We start from the raw sequence: 13844 nt of genomic DNA on the forward strand, positions 1-13844 counted from the left end.
ACTGGACTGGGCTAGACTGGCCTGGGCTAGGATAAGCTGGGCTGGGCTGGACTAAACTGGACTAGACAGGACTGAGCTGGGCTGGACTGGTCTAGACTAGGCTGAGCTGGGCTGGCTTGAGCTGAGCTGGGCTGGTTTGGGCTGGGCTAGACTGGACTCAGTTGAGCTGAGCTGGGCTGTATTGAACTAGACGGCTGGGCAGGTCTGGGCTGAGCTGGACTTGGTTGGGCTAAGCTGGGTTAGGCCGGACTAGGCTGGGCTAGAATGGGCTGAGCTGGACTGGGCAGGGCTGGGCTGAGCTGGGCTGAACTGGATTTGGCTGAGCTGAGCCAGGCTGGGCAGGGCTGAGCTGGGCAGGGCTGGCTTGACCCAAGCTTGGCTGGGCTGAGCTGTGATATGGTCACACCACGCTCAGAGCCATCAGCCCAGCAAGCCTGTCCCCCTGGCCTGGGCAGTGCTGGGCCCGGCTCTGGGTGGCAAGTATGGTGTGTGTGGCCAGGGACATCACAGAATTCAGCAGTGATGAGCAGACCCGTGGCTGGAGGAAGGGCGCCAGTCCCCGTGGAGCCTCTGCTGGGTGGGGGCAGGGCTGAGCTGCCTGCACGAGGTCCTCAGCAAATCCTTGGAGCCGGTGTGGCCTCTTGGGGATGAGTTCAAACGTCCCTCACCAGGTGGGGGCTTCCAACATTTGGGGACAGCCCTTGGGCCCAGGAGCACACCAGGAGGTCCAGGAGCCTGGGCAGTCTCTGGTCTGCCCTGTGGTCTGGGCCTCAGCACCCCAGGGCCCCCTCCTTGTACTGGGGATTTAGGGGTGGGACAGGCGAGGCCTGTTCTTTGGGAACTTGGGGGAAACTGTGGGGAACTGCAAGGTAGCTTGGCAGCCATCAGGCTAAACCTGTTCCAGCCCCAGCCCTGGCCGGAGTACTGGTGGTCCCAGTTCTGCCAGCTCCCAGGCCATGGTCCCTTGGGAGTCCCAGGCCCTCCCCAGGGTTTCAAGCTGGCCCAGCCTCCCAACTGGGGCCCAGCCCCAGAACCTCCTTCCCAGGGCCCACTCAGCCACAGCCTTGACCCCAGGACTAGGGGGTAGCAAGGGGCCCTCCTATCTACGTTCTACTGCCCTGGCCTTCAGTGGCCTGCATGTCATGGGTGCACCCAAACCTGCAGCCCAGGTGCCTGCTTCCTGCCTTTGTGGCCACCTCCCCGGGCTCCCCTGACACTGCAGGGCAGGCCCCACCACCCCACTGCCTGGCCTCCGGTCAGTGGCGTGGGAGGCCACCCTCTTGGCCTCTGCTGCAGCTCCCAGGCCTGGCTGCCTGGGCCAGGGCGTGGAGCATTTCAGGGCCTCTGGATGGCCACTAGTCCTGGCATGTCCCAGTCAGACTCTGCTCTTGGCAGGGTCACCTGTACAGCCAGCAGAGACCCAGCTGCTTGGTGCTGGGCCACACGGGGCTGCTGACTGGGGACGCAGGGGTCCTGGGGGCTGGGGGCCGGGGGCTGGGGTGGGGCCGGCCAGGCCACCCTGCCCAGCAGTCACACGGTGTGGGGTGCGCCGTCTGGCCCAGCCTCCTCTCTCGCCATCTTTGTGCGCCGGCCTCAGAGCCGCGTGTTCTTACCTGGCGTCGCCCGGGCCCTGGGGGCCGACCTGTGCCCGCATGTGGCCGTCAGTAACTGTGTTTTCTCGCTCTGTTCTGCTGTAGTAAAGCAATGTTCAGTAAAAGCCTGGATATCGCTGAGGCCCATCCCCAATTCAGCAAAGAAGACAGGTATACACCCCGACCACCCGTCCCCGCACCTCCCAGCCCCAGACACGCTGTCCTGCCTCAGGCCGGGCAGGCACATGGGCGGGTCTGGTGGCGGGCTGGGCTGCAGGGCCCCTGAGGCAGTGGAGCCGGCCAGCAAGCCAGGGAAGGGCCCGCGGGCTAGGCAGAGGCCAAGGAGGAGGGGTGGGGCTGCCGAGGCGTGGCATGCCTACCCTCGAGGGACCAGGCACTGTGGCTCACAGGGCCTGGGGCTAGAGCCCCGCGTGGCTGCAGGCTGAGCCGCCCCTCCTGCCAGCCCCTGTGTTGTGTCCAGTGGGCCTCAGTGCCCTGCTGCCCCTGGGGCCAGCCAGAGTTGAAGCCCAGCAGCCGTCCTGTGCCCACCTGCAGGAGCTGAGGAGGGCAGGAGGTGCCGCCGTCAGAGGGGCCTCTGCCCGGGGCCAGTCTTGCGAGCCTGGGCAGGTGGCGTCGTCTCCCAAGGCCGCACCACGCTGGCTGCCTGTCGGGCCTCTTTGAGCCCTGGCCCCGCGCCTACCTGTGACCCCCACCGTGGCTGCCCTCAGGGCTGGCGCCATCTCTCCTGCCCCTGCCCCAGCGATTATAGCTCAGTGTCCCAGCGGCTGCCTGGCCAGACAGGACCGGGGCTCAGCCCCTCCACCTCAGGGCTTCCGGCGCCTCTTCTGTCTTCCTCGTGCCCAGTCACGAGCTCTGGGCGGGCTGGACAGGAACCACAGGTCCAGGCCCTCACTGGTGGCTGCTGCCACTATGAGGCCTGTCCGCAGCTCAGCCCTGAAAGCTCTGGGTCCAGTCACAGCCCTGGGTGCCATCCTGACCCACACAGGCTGGGTTGGGCATGGGGTCCCCGCCGCCTCCCTGCCCCTTGGCTGTGTGTGGTGAGGGAGTTGGAGGGTCGTGGCTGGGGGGCCCAGCCCCCGGGTGTCCAGGAGCCAGGTGTGTGGCCAGCGTGGCGCTCTCCATGGTCCAGGGCCTGGGCCGTAGTGTGGACCAGCGAGGCCCCTCGTGGCCGGCTGGCAGTGGGCAGGCCTGGTGGGCAGCGCAGGGCGGGCTTTTACTCTTCTCTGTCCTCTTCTCTTCGGCGGCTGCCTCGGCCCCTCCCTGCACTTCCTTCCTCCAAGGATGGCAACTGCCACTGTCCGGGCGTGTGGGCGCCGGCTCGTCCGTGCAGTGTGGTGGAGCGACACACGGCAGTCCTGGTCCCTGCATGGGGGTGGCGGCCGCACACCGGAGTCTCAGCCGGGCACACCGGGCCAGGGCCTCCCTCCTGCTGTCAGGTGTCAGGCCGAGTAGGGCAATGGTGGGACAAGGCCCCACTGTCCCTGCCAGCAGCCGCCCCAGCCTGGCCCTGCCCAGGCCCTCCTGGTTGTGAACAGGGAGGGCTGGCCGCTGACCCAGGCATCCCTCACGGGCATCTAGGGACGTGGAGGACCAGGCTGCAGGCCCTGGGAGAGCTCAGCCGTCGGGGGAGGGGAGGAACTTGGCAGCAGGGGCATGGGAGGCGGGAGCCAGCATGAGGCCTGGAGCAGAAGGGGCTGGATACAGGAAGCTCACAGGAAGCCCCGTCTGTCCCCTCATCCCTCTGTCCACCCCCACGCCGGATGGTCCCTTGCTGCGGCCGTCTGATGCCACATTCTGTGCTGTGCCTGGGCTGCTGGCATGGGGTGGCCCCCACACGTGGGCTCTGATGGGGGCCCCAGTGGGGCTGGGCACAGGCGCCCTGGGCCCTCCTGGAATTGGCAGGGTGTGCAGCAGGACCCAGGGCCTCGAGGCTCTTGGCCCGGGCTCCAGGCCTCCTGGAGGGTTTACCTGGGGGGAACAGAGCCCAGTGCCTGCTGCTCCGCTGCCCCCTGGCTGAGCCGTGGCCCTGTACCTTGTGACCTCCAGGTCTCGGTCCATCAGCGGTGCCTCCTCAGGCCTTTCCACCAGCCCACTCAGCAGCCCCCGGGTGAGTGATCCCCCGCCCCCACCCAGCCCGGATCCTCACAGGCCCCAACCCTGCCAGTCAGCGTGTGCCGGGGGGGCAGGCCTCCGCGGACCCTGGGAAGCAGCCCCAGGCACCCCCCACGCCCGAGCTCCTGTGGCGGCTGCTGCTCTGCGGCGCGGGCTGCTCTGCTAACTGCACGCTCTTTTGTTTTTTGTTTTGTTTTGTTTGTTTTCTTGTGTGTCACTTGTTTTCTTTTGTGGCGAACCCCCCTGCCCCTGCCCGCCTGCCTCCCTGCCTGCCTCCCCACCCTCCCACTCCCGCCCGCTTCTTTCTGGTCCTCCTGTGCTATGTGCCTGTGGGGGACTGGGGTGCACGTGCCGCGCGGCTGCCCCCGCCCCGCTCGCTCCCTGCGCCTCCCTGTAGCCTATTAGGAAGCTTGTCCTGCCCCCACCGCCCCATGAGCTGCCCTTCGTGGCCCGCCCCCTGACCACCTCCACAGAGCCCGAAGCTTGTGGGAGCGCCTCGAGGCCCGGATACGTCCTCCCTCCGCAGGCCGCCCCGCGGCCCGACCCCAAGACCCAGACCTTGCCGTGCAAGGCCAAGCTGACCGACAAGCCTCTGCAGGGCACCAAGTCCAACCCCTTCCCGGCCAGCACCCCGGCCCGGTCTCCGGCCACCGGCCTTTGTCCCCAGCTGGCACCACCCCTGGGCCCGCCTGCCCTGCGGGTGCCCCCCCGGCCCCCACCCACTGGGATTGAACCAAACACCAAATCTGTCCCCATCATACAGGTGACCCCTCACCCCTCACCAAGGGGCAGTCCCCTCCCCACCCCCAAGGGGACGCCTGTCCACACGCCAAAGGAGAGCCCGGCCGGCACGCCCAACCCCACGCCACCGTCCAGCCCCAGCGTCGGAGGGGTGCCCTGGAGGGCACGGCTCAACTCCATCAAGAACAGCTTTCTGGGCTCACCGCGCTTCCACCGCCGGAAACTGCAAGGTGAGTGTCTGCCCGGAGGTGCCAGAGCAGGGCTGGGAGAGAGCAGAGGCCGCCCCGGGGAGGCCCCCAGCAGTGCCAGACCAGTCCGCAGGGCCTGCAGCTGCACGGGCGGCTTGGGCCTGCCCATGGCTCACTGTCCGGAAAGCGTCCAGCCGCAGCCTGTGTCGTACCTGCCGCACAGGCTGGCACCCCTCCAGACATTGTGTTCCTGAGTCTACCCACTCCGTGTCCTGGGGCCAGGCACACAGCAAGGAGAGCTGGCCACCAAGGGGGCACTGCCAGTCAGGAGGCCCCATGTGTGGGCACCAAGGGCCAGCCAGTGCTGCTGGAGCAGGCACAGCCGACTTCAGCACCAGAGGCGGGACAGCTCCCCCTTAGCCCCGGGGCACCACGGCCAGTGGAGCCTCTAAGGTGGCCGGGAGCTGGGCCGGGACCGTGCCCCTGGGGGACTGTCCCAGTGTGCGGGGGTGGACTCCTGATGACCCTGACCTCGGCGCAAGGTGGCCGGGGCAGGGGAAGGATGGAGTGGTCACCAGGCCTTCCCTCCTGTTCATCCCGTGTGCACAGTTCCGACGCCAGAGGAGATGTCCAACCTGACCCCAGAGTCGTCTCCAGAGTAAGTGGCCCCTGCTGGAGGCCTCCTGGTACCTGACACTGGGCTGACCGGGTGAGGGGCACAGAACCCTTCCCCTGTGGCCGACGGGGGCTCCTCCACCTGGCTCCACCTCCCACTGCAGGCAGGCCCGTCTCGGCCACTGAGTCTCTGAACTTCGAATACCCAGCAGTGAGGGGAAGGCCAGCCAGGGCAGGAGGCCCCAGCTCTGTTGAGAAGCTTCAGGCCTCAGGAGAGCCTGGGGTTGGCTGGAGGCGAGTGGGGGGGTACGCTGGGCAGAGTCTCCCGAGGGCCTGAGCTTGCCAAGGGCAGAGACTCAGGGTCGGTCCGGTCTCAAGGAGAAAGCAGCCTGTGTTAGGAAGAAAGAGGCAGCCCTGGGGCAGCAGGCCTGGTGGGAACACGTGTGCAGGGGCAGAGCAGAGCTGCCAAGCTGAGGCCCGGCCCCACCGCCTTTCTGAGCTGTGAGAGGTGCCACTGCAGACGCTACAGCACCCAGGTGCTGTGATGCCCTGGGGGCCGCTGTGACCGACGTCCAGGCAAAGATGTCCCCAGAGAGACCCCTTCCCAGTGCCCAGGCCCTCTCCCTCTCCTCCACGACGGCCTCAGTCACTGGGCAGTGTCTCCGTGACCAGGCAACTGCTGGCGTGCACATACGAGCCTGCAGCGTGACCCCAGGCCAGGCAGCTGCAGAGAGCGGTGGCCAGGCCCGAGTCACTTCACAGGAGACCCCGGGAAACGAGGTGTGGGCAACTGTGGACTGAGTAAGAGAAGAACCTTCATCCTGCTGCTGGCTTTAAACCAGGGGCCCCCGTGGAAACTGCTCAGTGCTAAGCCCCAGGAGCGGCATCTGCAGTCTGTGCCAGGATCCCGCCCCAGTGGCCTTTCTGCGCCGGTCGGGCGGCCCCTCCAGCCGGGTGCCTGGGTCGGAGGTGTGTAGGCATCATCGCAAGCCCAGAGGCACAGGGCTCAGCAGACTTGGGAACCCTCTGCCTAGGCCCTGACGTTGCCATTTCTGCTGCCACCAAAAGCTTTCGTGAACAGACTCATAATTATCTCCCTCAGAGAAGGTGGCTTTGACGCCACTGCAGCTGCCTGCGCTTCTCCCCTCCCCCATCCTGAGACGGCCTGGAGGCCCTGACTCCTCCGGAGGGCCCGGCACGGACGCCTCCCACAGACTGTCTTTGGTGACGACTCGCTTGCTGGGGACCTGAGACAACCGCCAGCCCCATGTCAACCGGGCACCTCAGAGGAACAGAACCAAGGGGCTGTGTGTGCAAGGGAGGCAGTGGCTTCAGGAAGGGGCACGTGCGGTTGTTTGGGACATGCAGGCCTGCAGGCTGGACACTCAGGGCTGATGTCCTTGAGTCTGGAGCCGTGGCTGGAAGCCCAGGCAGTTTCCAGGTTGCAGCCTCAAGGGGCGTTCTTTCTCTAGGAAGACCGAACCTGGTGGATGCACCACCCTGTGAGGAAGGGTCCCCCGCCAGACTCAACAGGCAACTGATTTAAGTTCATCTCATCTAAAAATCACTTGGCAGTTAACACCCAGACTAGCATCCGGCCAGGCTGTGCACTGTCCACCACGTGGGTGCTGGAGTCACAGCACAGGCCCCTCACCTCATCGGCCTGGCCTCCCTGGGCCCTCCGGCGTCTTTCACACATGGGACTAGTTTTGCCAAATGCTGCACCCCCGGGCCTCAAAGCAGAGAGTCACATTTGTGCCATCTTTCCTGTCTTCGTGGGGCAGAACGTTGACCGAAACCCGTCTGTACTTCCGAACTGCCTGGCTGCCCCGGGCGCTTCCTGGCTCCAGGTCCTGGCATAGGGGGAGGGGGTAAGGTCAGGGCCAGAGCTGGCCCTTGGAGCTTTGAACCCACAACAGCCAGCCAGCAAGACCAGCAGGACACTGAGGCGGCGTCGAGGGGCTGAGCGATGGCTGGGCCCGGTCCCCGTGCTTGTCCAGGAAGACTCCTGGGCAGGGACGGCCACAGTAGCCAACGAGGCACCTCCAGGAATGGGCAAGGGAAAGGGGAGTTGAGAGGCCGCTGGGAGGGGCCTTAGAATCAGGAGAGGGCACCACTGAGCCCCAGCCCTGCGGGCACCTCCTCCCGGTCCCTGCCTCTGCCTCTCGGTGCACCTGGTTCCACCTCCAGGCAGCAGCCGCATGGGACGCCGGCAGCGCGAGCCACCACCGCGAACAGCCACCCCGGTGTGCTGTGCCTGAGAGTCTCAGGGGCTGTGCTAGAGGCGCCCCTGGCCGTGGTCCTCACGACTGGGCTTCCTGGCTCCCTCGCTGGTGGGTGGGGTTCGGGTGCCCTTGAGCTGGAGAGCAGAGGGCCTCTGCACGTTGGGGTGAGCCTGCCAGCAAGACAGCAGCAGCCTTCTGTGGCCTCAGAAGCGCCTCCCCGCTCTCCTGTTGGAAGCGAGTTACAGGCCCCGCCTGCTCCTGGGGGTGGGTGGCACAGGTGACTTCAGGAGCCCAACTTGAGCCACCTCTCACAGGGGCCTTGGTGAGGAGGGCTCACCTGTGGGGGACATTCCCAGACTTGGGAGCAAGTGGCAGGTCGGCAGCCGGGCCAGGGGTAGGGAGGGGTGTGGGGCGGCTAGGCGGGCTGGGCAGGTGGGTGGTGCCAGCCGTTGTTACTGGGCCCTGCGTCCAGCAGAGGAAGTGATGTCAGTCAGGCCTGCCAGTCATGAGGTTAGCAGCACTGCCCTAGCCCGGGGTGGGGACCACCCACCGTGGTGGCATCTGGGAGCCAGGGTCTGCGTGGCTCTGGCAAGCCCTGAACCTTCCCCAGCCAGCCTCGGAGGTCTGGAAGCGATCTGTCCTCTACAGGGTAGGGACCGGCCCTGCCAGGCTGGAGCCACAGGGAAGCCACATGGCCACACATGCTAAACACAGGAGGACAGCCCCAGGGTGCTGAGGCCGCCCTGTCTGGTGGGAGGGCACGCAGCTCCCGGTGTCTGTGCCGTACCTGTCCTGCCGCTGCCTGCGTACAGCTCCCTGGTTTTCCCAGCTCCAGGCTGGGCACCTCAGCCAGGAGGCCACTGGGCACCTGACTAGGGCTCAGCCAGAAACGGAGAAGCAAGGGCAGGGGCCACCCACTCCCTCTCCTTTCCTTCCCAGTGGGGGCTCCAGCGAGTGCTGCCCGGACACAACTCTCAGGGAACCAAGAGGGGCCAGTTAGGGCCATGGAACCTGGCTGGGCCATGGGCCAGGGTTAGGGCATTAGGGCTTGGATAAAGGTTATGGTCAGGGCTGGCGTTGCTAACGGTGATGGTCAGGGCATACGGGCCAGGGTTAGGGCGCTGGGGTCAGGGCCGTGGGTTCTGCGGAGATGGCCGTGTCCATCACGCAGGAATTGAGGATTCCACTGTTCCAGCCCCAGGTTCGAGGGAGGCAGGGGTGTGGACAGTACCACGCCTCCGTCCTCACAGCCTCTGTCTCCCGCTGCCCAGGCTGGCCAAGAAGTCCTGGTTTGGGAACTTCATCAGCCTGGAGAAGGAGGAGCAGATCTTCGTGGTCATCAAAGACAAACCTCTGAGCTCCATCAAGGCTGACATCGTGCACGCCTTCCTGTCGGTGAGGCCACAGGGCGCCAGGGGAGGCGGGCAGCCCTCCCAACCCCACGCTGCCCAGCCCTGAGAATCAGGCTCCTCACTTAGACGGGACACGTCCACACACACAGCACGGACGTCCACTCAGCTGTGGGCCGGCCTGGCTGCCTTCACTGGACGGGCACTGTCTCCCGCCCAGCCTTCCGAGGGAGGGTCCCTGCCCGTCTGGGGCACTTGGCCTGTAGAGGGAGTCAGGGCCTTGCTCACTGGTCCCCAGCAGCCCTAGGTGTGTGCTGGGCGGGCCTGGGCAGCTGGCACGTGGGGCAGAAGGAAGGCTCCAGCTGGGTGGGTCTCAGAGGGGGACATTTCCATGAGACTTAGGGAGAAGCCCTTGTGAGGCCGTGACCCCAGGGACCCGTGGGGCTCTCACCCCCAGGCCTCAGGTATATCGGTTTCCCTGGTCTCACCCTGCCCTCGGAGGCCGGGTGGCTCTCCACGGAGTGACCGCGCTCAGGGTCTTCGGTGGGCTTCATTTGTCTCTGCTGGGCGTCTTTGGGTTAGGAGGAGCAGAAAAGCCCCTCAAGCCTCAAATAGAGAAGTTTCACTGCCAGGACTCCAGCACCCAGTCCCATCAGGAGGCCCCTTCCTTGTCGGCCCTGCCCCTCCCTGCACTGCAGCCAGTGCCGAGGCATCACAGGGGCTGCCCCCACCTCCCCCGCCGCCCCCCGCCTGCCTCCCCAGGGCTGCTGTCCTGCTCTGTGCTCACTACGCCCAGGCCCCAGGATCTTGGCAAGATCAGGCTGTGGCTCCCTGCGGCAGCTCTAGCTGGGGGCTGGCCTCCACCCCACCTGACGCTCTGCCCCCAGGCACTCAGGCCGCTGCTGCCCTGGCTGCAGCTGAGGTTCCCTTAGCACCGTGGGGACAGCTCGGAGCCCCTGCAAAAGGCTCCAGGGCCAGGAGAGCCCAGCGCTGGGCAGGCCTTAGGCTGCACTTGGACCCCGGCCTCGGGGACCCTCAGCGTCCCCGTCCCCACAGGCTGCTCACTTCTTTGGTCCTCCTCCCTCACATCTCTTCATGCTGCCCCCGGTTGCCACAGCCAACCTCAGACTCAGCGGTGGCCTCAGCCCCTCCCCATGCCAGCCCCAGTAAGGCGGCCGTGCGCCAGCCTGGGCCCCGTGCGCTGGGTGGCCCTGAGTTCTGCTTCCTGCAGCTGCCCCTCGGTAATGTGGAGCCCACACAGCCAGTGCCCAGCACCGTTAAGTCCTGCAAGCAGTGGGAGTCCCAGGAAGCTCCAGCAGGAGGGCACAGCCCTGCCCTGGCACCTCCCTCTCAGTGACAGCTCCCAGACTCCCCACCTCCCACTCAGCTCCACCTCGGACCCCACCTCAGGCTGCAGGGTCACCTCTCACCTCCATCTTTGCCCGTAAGGCTCCTCTGTGAGGTCCTGGCCGTCCTGTGCTGTGGCTGTGTGAGAAAAGTCCACGGCAGGGGTTCAGCCGCCCCCGCTAAGGGGACCAAAGCTTTGGAGGGTGGGGGCTGGAAACGGCCCTCTCCCTGCTCCGACCGTCTCCACCCGCGCTGTGCCCCTCACATGTGGAAGCAGAGGTGCCTGGGCGCTCACAACGTGTGCGCGGTGGGGCTGGCTCGCCCCAGGGCTGCCTCCCCAGAGGGCCAGGGTGGGACCTGCCGGGCCAGCCGCGCTCACACTGCTCCCTCTGCACAGATCCCCAGCCTCAGCCACAGTGTCATCTCCCAGACGAGCTTCCGGGCCGAGTACAAGGCCACGGGGGGGCCAGCCGTGTTCCAGAAGCCTGTCAAGTTCCAGGTGGACATCACCTACACGGAGGGGGGGGAGGCACAGAAGGAGAACGGCATCTACTCCGTCACCTTCACCCTGCTCTCAGGTGAGCCGGCGCCCCCGGGGCGGCTCCGGGCCCAGGCCTGTCCAGGGCGTAACCCCCTGTCTCCCCTAGGCCCCAGCCGCCGCTTCAAGAGGGTGGTGGAGACCATCCAGGCCCAGCTGCTGAGCACACACGACCCCCCCGCGGCCCAGCACTTGTCAGGTGAGGCGGGCTCAGCTCCGGCCAACCTGCAGCCTGCGAGTGGGGTGTGGCCAGCTGGTGCTGCGCGGACGGGAGGCCCGAGAGCCCCGGCGCAGCCTCCTGGCCCCTCTTGACGGATGCCCCCGCCTTCCTGCCCCAAACTGTGGCTGCACCCCTCAGGGAGCAGGGCCCCCCCCCGGCCCGGCGGGACCCCCCGCCTCGCCTCTGCACGCCAGGGACATAGGGCGCGGCCGCACCACCCTGAAAGGCGCCTCTTGTCCACTGTAGAACCCCCCCCACCAGCGCCAGGACTAAGCTGGGGTGCTGGGCTTAAGGGCCAGAAGGTGGCCACCAGCTACGAGAGTAGCCTCTGACGCTGGCAGGTAAGGCGCCCGGCCTGTGCTGGGGCGGGGAGGGGCTGCGGGCAGGTCCTCGGCGGAGCCAGGCTGGTCCTGAGCAGGGCCCTCCATGCCCACCCACAGGTCTCGGCCCTGGACAGGCCAAGCATGCCCCGGGCGGCCCATCTGCTAGGGAGCCAGACACAAGGCAGCCCGCACAGGCCCTGGGAGAGCAGTGACAAGGCCCTGCCCTCGAGGCTCCCCGCCATGGCACCCTAGGCGGGCCGCGGGCTGCCTCATGGGCTGTGACTTCTCATCTCTCCATACTTCCTGACAGCCCAGGGCTGTGCCTCCAGCAGGGCAGAGGGGCTTGAGCCCAGCCAGAGCTGGGGCTTCACCACAGCCTCAGGGGCTTGTGCAGGGGAGGGTCGCCCCAGCCTGGAACCACCAGGGGCCAGGAGCCCAAGGGTCCATGCCACTTGGCATCCTGCAGGGAGGGCTCCCCCCGCTCCCCTGGGCCCACGTGTGGTGGGGGCAGGGCGGAGCACTGGGCACATGCATGGGCCTGGTCTGCCAGCAAGGGTGTGTGGGTGCGCCTCTGAACAGCGGTGTGGCGTGGGAGTGCTGGGCGTCATGTGGGGGGAGCACCCGGCTGGACCCTGGGGGGCCCCTCTCCTGGCCTGCATCTCTGCAGCTCTGTGGCGTGCTAGGTCACCTCCTGTGTTTCCGTGTGGGGTCCTGGAGGCCATAGAGGGCCCCTACCCCACCCCCCATCATCCTCATTCCATCCTCATTCCATCACCTGTGGGAGCCCCCCCCCCAGAGTGTGCTTCACCCCACTGCGGGCTGGGGGCTGAGGTCCCTAACAGCCCTGGCCCTAACCGAAGCCCCAGTGGGTGGGGGAGTTGCCCCCTTCTCCTGATTTTGGGAGCCAGGCTGGCACAGCGGGCAAGGAGGAGCAGGGTTCCAGGTGCTCAGCCCCGCAGATACATGTGGCTCTGCCCTACAGTGGAGGCTGTGCCATCGGCTGGCAGCAGCTTCTGGCTCTCTGAGCCTTGAAAGCCTTCATCTTAGGAAGGGAAACCAAGGCCAGGGAATGACAGGGCAGCCACCAAGGCCAGGGACGGACCGGCTTGTCCAGGAGGGCAAGCAGAAACAGGCCCCGGCTGCTGCCCAGGGTGTCCCTGCACCTGAGCAGCCACATGGATGCCTCAGGCTGCTCCTGCGTGGGCTGTGGGCAGAGCTCCCCCAGCCTGGCCCTGCAAAGTGTGGTCCTGTCTGTCAGCACATACCACTCCCCACCGAGCCAACTCCCAGCCCCTCTCCATTCCTGCCCTGGACCCTGACCTCAGTGGAGCCCATTGCAGAGGCTCTCGGGGGCCTATTCTGGGCCCCATCTGTCTGCCTTTGGACTTGAGGGGCCCAGCCTGTCCCCATGATCTCGCTACACCCAGCCCTGCCCCCCCCCACATTGGACGCTTTTGTCTAGTGAGCCCAGCTCCAAGGACGTGTGGAAGGTGTCTGGCCAGCAGGGGGCCTCCTCAGGCACTGCCCACCCTCCTGGAGACCCCAGCCCGGCCGAGGAGGGGGGCTCAGAGCCCCCAGTGAGCAGGCACACGCAGACCAGGGCATGTGTCCACCCTCTGCAGGTGCCAGAGAGGGCCTCGAGGAAGCAGCTCCTCCCAGGGCCTTGCTCCCACCCCAGTCCTGGCCTGGCAGCACCAACATCCCCAGGCCCAGCAGCAGGGGAGAGGGTTGAGGAAGAGGGTGCCTGCCTTGAGTTGAGGGGCAGCTGGAAGCCACAGGGTCCTGGAGCTGCCGAGCGGCACAGTGAGGATGCATAGTGACCGACGCAGGTCACGGCCAGGGCAGGGTTGTCAGCCCATAGGAGGTTGCCAGGCCCACCCAGGGCACCAGCCATATCCAGGCTCAGGGTGCTGGAGGACCCACTGCTGCCCAGGTGGCTCCGCCTTGTTTCCCGCCCCCGCAGCCGCGCCTCACTCCAGGCCCTGCCCCCTGCACTGCCACTTCTAGGCCCCGCCCCCTCTGGCTCTGGCCCCACCCAATCCCTCCCCCTTTCCTCCGGGGCCCCACCCACTCCTGGCTCTGCCCCCTCCCCATCGAGGCTGTGGGCGTCCAGCCAGTCGGAAGGCGCCGGGCGGCCTTTCACTCACTCCCTCCCTCCTCTCTCCATTCTGTGCTCCAGACACCACTAACTGTATGGAAATGATGACGGGGCGGCTTTCCAAATGTGGTAAGAATCCCCCACGCTCACCTGGCACCTCCGCCTGCCACTCCACCGCTCACCCTCAGCCCGCTCTGGCCAACCCGCCGCCCCGGCTGTCTCGGCTTCCCTGTGTAAGATAGACGTAGGCAACCAGCAGCCCAGATGTCCCGGCCCATCCACTACCGGGAGCAGCCCAGGTCGCTCCCCTACCACAGTGGGCCCAGGCGGGGCTCCTGGCCAGACCCACCTCTGCCAGGCCCTAGGATCGGGGCAGGCCCAGGAAGGGGCTCCCAAGGCCTGAAGCCAGTGAGGGTCCCACTGGTCCCAATGGTGCAGGCTGTGGCCTAGGTGCCCATCCCTCTGTCCACTGGAG

The 13844-nt window shown here is 66.7% G+C and overlaps 2 protein-coding genes across 13 annotated transcripts in view; one reads left to right on the forward strand and one right to left on the reverse strand.

Moving 5' to 3' along the window:
* The window catches only part of POLR2L (RNA polymerase II, I and III subunit L), a 627758-nt gene that overhangs the window by 611273 nt on the left and 2641 nt on the right, over positions 1-13844 (reverse strand). Inside the window, exon 1 of one of the 2 annotated variants that reach the window (XM_050758001.1) lies at positions 3964-3968. The exons of the other annotated variant lie outside the window; for it this stretch is intronic. The gene's annotated coding sequence lies outside the window, so the exon portion shown is untranslated. Of the gene's footprint in view, positions 1-3963; positions 3969-13844 lie in introns of those variants that run through there. 2 annotated transcript variants of the gene reach the window in all.
* Positions 1-13844, forward strand: part of BRSK2 (BR serine/threonine kinase 2) — a 67583-nt gene that overhangs the window by 50618 nt on the left and 3121 nt on the right. For 3 of the 11 annotated variants that reach the window (XM_050757861.1, XM_050757864.1, XM_050757865.1), the window contains 8 exons: positions 1698-1763; positions 3660-3720; positions 4489-4696; positions 5264-5312; positions 8766-8889; positions 10588-10768; positions 10838-10927; positions 13451-13498. In XM_050757861.1, the coding sequence (XP_050613818.1) occupies positions 1698-1763; positions 3660-3720; positions 4489-4696; positions 5264-5312; positions 8766-8889; positions 10588-10768; positions 10838-10927; positions 13451-13498 (827 nt within the window). Of the gene's footprint in view, positions 1-1697; positions 1764-3659; positions 3721-4488; positions 4697-5263; positions 5313-8765; positions 8890-10587; positions 10769-10837; positions 10928-11194; positions 11290-13450; positions 13499-13844 lie in introns of all 11 variants that reach the window. The other 8 variants (XR_007719312.1, XR_007719313.1, XM_050757867.1 and 5 more) reach the window with 6 other exon arrangements.

This window comes from Macaca thibetana, chromosome 14 (genome assembly GCF_024542745.1).
Source record: "Macaca thibetana thibetana isolate TM-01 chromosome 14, ASM2454274v1, whole genome shotgun sequence".
Lineage (NCBI taxonomy): Eukaryota > Metazoa > Chordata > Mammalia > Primates > Cercopithecidae > Macaca > Macaca thibetana.